Source organism: Rhipicephalus microplus, chromosome X (assembly GCF_043290135.1).
Source record: "Rhipicephalus microplus isolate Deutch F79 chromosome X, USDA_Rmic, whole genome shotgun sequence".
Lineage (NCBI taxonomy): Eukaryota > Metazoa > Arthropoda > Arachnida > Ixodida > Ixodidae > Rhipicephalus > Rhipicephalus microplus.
The window spans coordinates 70,472,228-70,479,198 of record NC_134710.1 but is presented as its reverse complement, the minus strand read 5'-3'; the positions used below and the strand labels follow the sequence as shown (position 1 = coordinate 70,479,198).

The window sequence follows — 6,971 nt, the reverse complement described above, 5'->3', positions numbered from 1 at the left end:
TTTTTTGTATATTCAGAGGCTGTTGAGGGGTCCGTTCTCATATATGAAAAAACGTCAGGTGAATTTCGCCACACAGCTTAGCAGGAGCTCTGGTGGAGTGACCTAAGGAAAATAAAGTGCTTCCGCCTGCGTGTCCGTGTGACTTCTGGCTGTCCGTGTCCACAAGCGCTACCCTTTGCAATGTTTTAAAGTGAGAAAACAATGATCTCCAACTCACTTAATCTATAGGGGACCGTAATTACAAAATTCAGTCTTACAAGGGCTGGGAAAGTGAAGATGGTTGAAGAGACAAATGGGAAAAACTGTCCATTGATGCATAGCCATTTGCAAAAACGCGTCACCCATACCTCATACATGGGTTATTTCTGAAGGGAACTAGTATTCCGGTTTTAATGAAGCCACAAGTGCGATTCGCCGTGCTCAGGTACGATGACTAGGCAAATCCGTGTACTACCCATCAGTCCCATGGTCGCTGAACGATCACAGTGCCAGAATCTCCACTAGTTAATGTTATGAACCTCTATTGTACAAGCATTCATTGCAATCAGGCGTGAGAACATGCGATTATCATAATGACTTCGTCGTTTAAAGCCAGTAATCTACTACAAAAGCAAAACATGCTACTGCGCCTGTTTCCTTAAGGCCATTTAAGGGGTGGATAACAAATTCGAAAAGGCGTCATGGCTCATGGAAATATATGCGTCATGGAAATATATGGACAAGTAGCAGATTATTCCTTTCGCATTCAACTCTTAAATGTGAGACTTAGGGCCACAAAACTGCTTTTTTTTGCACTTCTTGTATTTAAGGTGCTGTTTTATTTGCATCTGAGTAACAGCAAAATTTTTTGGCCTGCTTTAAATCCAGCACAACGTGGGAATAAGTCGCTTCCAGAGGCACCGAATATTCCACTGTGCTACAGCGACCTATCATTAAGATATGTACAGGAAACTTCACGTGAACACTGCTTTAATATTTTGAAGAAGTAGACTTTTTTAGAAATTAAGAACGCGCTGCAAAGGAGGAACACAAGCACTGGTACTGTGTCATCTCTCTGTGGTCCACCCCAATTTTCGCTGTACTCTTCCCCTTGTAAGTAATTCACCAACAAAACACAAACGAAAGTTTAATTTATGAATCAATATAGTAGGACGAAAATGACGCTTCAATAGGGCTTTATTAACAACATTGGAAAACAATATAGCCAGGCCGTTTCTATGTAGTGGCCATACAAGTGGTTCAGAACATGACATCACTGGCGGACAGGCTACAGAAGGCGTATTTGGTGGACCATTTGGCACAGCATATAGGATTTTCCGTCAAGCGAGTGAGTCTTTGTCTTGACAACTGCCCTGCTGAGGCGGTGAAAGTGAGTCGACTGGAAATACTTCAAAATCGAATGTTGGGCTGGTAAGATATGCATGGTATAACTGTCAGTTCAAACGCTCAAATAAACAGAAAGGAAGAGAGGACAGCGCTTAACGAAACTTGGGACCAAGCACTTCTCCTCTTTTCCTCTCTGTTTTTTCATCCGCTTGCACCGACAGTTATATCCCTGGAACTACTTCCTCCTTCGAAGTCTTCCTCCAGCGATTGCGGCTGCTTTGGATCATGTAGGCTCGATGTAGACGCAAGTGAGCACTTGGTGGGACACAGGAGCACGGCGCTTGTAAAATGAGGCGTACACGAGTTCCTGCAAGGTGTTAAGAACGTACATTTATTCTTTACCAAGGCCACAAGAATATATGCAAAAGCGATGGCGACGAAGTTTTGAGAAAAGATTTGACATGCAATATTGGGCGCTGCGGTTCAAAGCAGCAGCGAAGCTTGAACAAACATTACTTATTTGTTGCTCAAAAAATGTATCGTAAGATGTCTGATTTCTCAAGGCTCACTGATTCAAAAGTTGGCACAATCGCGGCATATGTGATTGATTTGCGTTAATAAGATTTATAACGGGACGAACCTGCTTCACAGGGGCATCTTGCGCGAGACGTCCACATCGCATTGGCTCCTGCGATGTTGCCCTGGATGTTGTGGCGCATGGTTGTCTATTTGTGGGCCACCGTGTAGCAAAGTGTTTGGCCGCGGCCTGCCAAGCTTTGCTGCGCCCGTCGAAGTCGTCTTCTCGTGGTGCTTTAGCTCTGCTCCGCCATCGCCTACTCACCGTACGGCACTTCATCTTGCCTGGAAGCACTCTCGCTACCGCGTTCTTCGAAGGGATGGAATGGTAACTGAGAGCTGCTGTGGTACGTAGCCTGGTTTCGTCGTTGCAGTCAGCACTGACGACAACTATTCTGATTGATGATGATGATGGTAGTGATGATGTTGATGATCATGATGATGATGATCCTTGTTTCTCTGGTGAACACCCACAAAGGGGGATCGGCCAAGAACCGGGCGGCAGGGTCTTCAAGTAAAAAAAAGGCTTATGGTTTTGCTAACACAAAGTTATTTTAGACTGTAAAATTATATAGAAAAAAAAGCCGGAAATCAAAAAAGGAGCATATCTGAGCAGGAATCAATGCAAGCTATCAGATGCGATTTGAGAGAGATAATGGTGAGTCTAATATATATATATATATATATATATATATATATATATATATATATATATAAATATATATATATATATATATATATATATATATATATATATATATATATATATATATGTGTGTGTGTGTGTGTGTGTGTGTGTGTGTGTGTGTGTGTGTGTGTGTTTGTTCAAATACCGCAGAGAAGACGTCCCTGTGGCTATAACCAAATGTGATGATGCCAAAAGATAAACTACTGCCAATTTGCTCCCCAGACACCTTCAAACACGCGCTACGTGGCCTCGTTCTTCGCGCCCCACATAATCAGCCGTCTTTATCGTCTTTGCCTCGCGCAGCCTCAGCAGTCACTGAGAGAAACTCTTTCTTCTTTTCTGTATTTTGTAGATATTTGTTATATAAAAGTCAATATGGTGTTTAAATATAAAGGAACAGCAGTGGTCAATGATAGTGTATGACAATAGATATATAAATGATTACGTATAGGTTTTTGTAAAAAGTAGGGTGAAAAAGTACTTTTTCGTACTCTCGATGCTCTAAGCAGTTTTATTCTCGTCTCAAGCACGTTTTATAACTTTGCTCAAGGCATAACTACATCCAGGATGCTGTTTAACGGATAATTGCACACTCACTCGTATGCTCTGGCAGTGCCCGATGTTACGTAGCGTCACGTTAAGCACAAAACAAAGGACTTGAAGAGGGTCTTTAGAAGCTACCATCTCTCAACTGGCGGAGGGACGTCTTGTACGAGCGTGGGCGCAGCTGGCAACTCCAGTGGACCCCCCTTCCTCGTCACGTGGGGTGTCTGACCGGGGTCTTTCAGGACAAAATAAAGCTAATTTCATCTTATCTCACGCTAAATCCATGTATTGGCAGCTACAGTGCTCAAGCTAGGGTTAAATATGTCCACAGAAAAACCACGATCCTCTGAGTTTACCATCTCCTCTTGATAATTTTGCCTAATTGACCACGCAGTTAGGCTCATAGAGAGAGAGGAGATGCAAGTAATTCTAATATTTTGCTACACGAGAGAGAAATGTCAATACCTAATGCAGATTTTTGTACCTTGTTAGGTAAACGGTCCCACTTCTAGGTTCAGGGCGTGGGTTCGACTCTCGGTCATGGCAGCCGCTATTCGATCAAGGCGAACCGCGGGAACACCTGTGCACCTAGATTAAGTTCCCGTTAAGGGATACCAAGGAAGCCTCAATTAATACCAAGTCTCCCACCGAGTCCTGCCTGATAATGACATCATGGTTTTGACGCGTAAACTCACAGAAATTATTCATTTATTTGAAACTTTCGAAAAATCTAATTGTATATGGTTTTTCTGTTCCAAGTCAAAGATGCATAATGCATGCTGTAGTGGAGGCCTCAGGCTTAGCTTTAACCCTATGGCGTTATCCGCAAAGTCCTGCAGTTCCTTTGTATACACAACTCACAAATTTATTATCATGTCAACAGTTTTGTCTGATGCACTGTTTATGTTATGTTGGTATTGTTGGTATTGTCGCACATGACTTTGAAATGACCCGCATGGCCGTCTTGAACTCCGCAGTTGGAATTTCACCTACAGTTGGCTAATGTGGTTTGTCCCAAAGCGACTAAGGCTGCGAGACGCCGTACTTTAGAGCTTCCGACAATTTCGTGCACTCGCGCACACCGCACAGTACGCGACACGAGCCTCTACGCTCTGCTCCGTCGAAATGCAACAGCTGCGGTCGGGATCGACCATGGGCTTTCAGGCCGGATGCCGAGCACCCTAAACGAAGAGCCAACGCGTCGGCCGTTATTCCCTGTAAGTATTATGGTAGCTTGAGAGTCACTACCTGCATGCATAGTGTAGTATAAATGATTAAACATTTGCTAGGGATATTGCCGCAAAATCATTGCGGTAATGCCACTGGAGGTTGTGCCAGAATAACAAACACAAAAACTCGATGGCTCATTTATCGTGAGAAGTAGAAAGCGTGGGAAAAATACCGTAAACACTGTTTCAATTTATAAGACGCGAGTGACGCTTCAATAATATTCTATTACCACTATTAAAGGCCAGTAAAAGTTCATACTTCGAAAACACAGGCGATACAAATCATGTGGACACTCGTGTCATTCTTGACCGATCAAAAATCAGCCTGTTTACAAAGCAATTCACTGCAGCGCAGAGTGTTCTGGTTGATGTGGACTTCTAACGGCGAGAACTCGCTCGTACAGCCTGTGAAACTCGAGTTTACTCGAAACATATGCTCGTTTATGGACCTCTTTAGAAGCTCGGTGACTGGTCTTGTCCGGTAGGCTCAATGTAGATGGAAGTAGGCGCGTGCTTGGGCAAAGGTGGTAGACTCCCTGGACGAATTGATGCGAAGTTGTAAATACTTCTTTTCGTCACTAGCGACACCAATACAGTGCGAGAGAGATGGAGGTGGACAATTGAAAAAGGAAGCGCTTGAAAGGTTAACTACGCTTCCCATGCAGGCGTGAACAGCCATGTATAGCATGAAGATGCTATTCATCTGGCGCTAAATTCAGAACAATATAGCAGCAGACAATGATTCTCTAGCTCAGATCCTCTAATACATTATTTTCAACAGTTCAAATCATTGCTTCATCGAATATTGCTTTTCTTTGATTACATTCATAACAGAACTCACCTTTTTCACATGGGTTTCTTGCGTGAGGCATCCACATCGCATACGCTCCTCTGATGTCGTCATCGGTCTTCAGCAGTGCGGTGGCCGCCATGCAGGAAATCGAGTAGCCTCGGTCGATCAAGCTTGGCTCCGCCAGTGCACGCTGATGTCTCTCTGTGCCATCAGCTTTCTCCGCCATACGAGTCGCCGTGCGGTAGAGCACCTTGCCTGGAAGCAATCCCGCTACAAGCACTGTTTCTTCAGGAAGAGCCGTACACTCCACTTTCAGTGTAGCCATTGGCCTAGCTCCAGCATTGCAGTCGCTGATGACGACGCGTTTCCTGATTGGCCCTCGTGGTGCGTTCGAACGAGGCGTGACGTCACATCCTGCTCCCAGTGTGGCCCCGTGCTCGTGTCGCGCGGTCTTCGTCGTTTTTCCTCCACGCAGCTTTCACACTAAAGAAGCGTAATGGTTTCAGAAAACTTTACTAACATTTGTTTGTAAGCACATGTTAACACTTTCGGAGCCTAACTTCGGGGTCCGCCCCGCCGCGGTGGTCTAGTCGCTAAGGTACTCGGCTGCTCACCCGCCGGTCGCGGGATCGAATCCCGGCTTCGGCGCCTGCATTTCCGATGGAGGTGGAAATGTTGTAGGCCCGTGGTTTCATATTTTTGTGCACCTTAAAGAACACGAGGCGGTCGAAATTTCTTGATCCCTCCACTACGGCGTCTCTTATATTTATAAGATGGTTTCGGGACGTTGAACCCCGCATATCAATAAATACCTTCGAGGTCCCAACATGCACAGCGGACTGCGTATTTGCTGAAAGGACTACAGCTCACTTTTTCGTCCGCCATGGTTTGTTATTTTGTTTGCTTGTGTTTATTTTCTTCATGACTCGCCCGTTTGATAATTAGTTCATTCGTGTTATTAAGCTTATCCAATTTTAGTTCATTATTTTTCATTTCTTCTTTAGTTGGCCACTGCTGCAGTCGTTATCTGTAACAGCTATGTCACAAAATAAGAATAAAAATCCCTATGACAGTATGGTGCATGAACCTGGGTAATGGCACCTAGATAATTTCAGCCGTGCTCACTGTGTTGACTACGCCCTCTGACCTCACTCCGTTCTGACCAGTGTATTTCGCTGCACAAACGTGCCTACGCTTGTTCTCGTCGCTCCGCAGACATTGATTGCCAAGGAACAAGAAAGTTTGGTTGGCGGGCTAGTGTTCTTGTTGGCGACTTGAGAAGACCACATTTTTTTATGTCCGTGAACTGCAGCATGGATATGTGATACGTTTCGTGTACTAGATATTCGCAATCTGTACGGCTGGAAATCCGAACGGTTGGGTGATGCTGCGTGGCGAATTGTCGCAACAAAAAGACTGATAGTTTGATTGGTCTCGTTTCATAAGGACAAGCGAAGAACGAAATGGAAGCGTGTCTTTCGTGAAACTGACGTCGACATCCGTTTTATTCGTGACCTGAAGGTACATGTGTCCATACTACATACTTTTAAGTCGTTACAATGGCCGCATTGCCACCATGTTTCGTTCTTGCTCCAAAATAAAGGTGTCATCTGTGCTTCTGATTTCTAGGCATAGGCCCTGGCAACAAATAGATAAACGGGCATACCAGAACATATTCAGAACAGGCGTTTTTCTTTCAGGGTCAGTAAACATTTTGCAACTGGCGATTAGCACCGCGTACTTGTATTACCTGTGTTCACTTTGTTGATAAAAATAGAAGGAATGCCATTGCCTTACTTATGGAAGTAGCTAA

General features: G+C 44.4%; 1 protein-coding gene across 1 annotated transcript; it reads right to left on the bottom strand.

Moving 5' to 3' along the window:
* Positions 1 to 4,735: 4,735 nt before the first annotated feature.
* LOC142776877 (uncharacterized) lies at positions 4,736 to 5,521 on the bottom strand. Its single transcript, XM_075881213.1, has 2 exons — positions 5,207 to 5,521; positions 4,736 to 4,901 (listed from the first exon to the last, which is right to left on the bottom strand). Exons 1-2 carry the CDS (start codon positions 5,481 to 5,483, stop codon positions 4,819 to 4,821), a joined length of 360 nt encoding a protein of 119 aa, XP_075737328.1. The 5' UTR covers positions 5,484 to 5,521; the 3' UTR covers positions 4,736 to 4,818.
* Between the last annotated feature and the right edge of the window lie 1,450 nt (positions 5,522 to 6,971).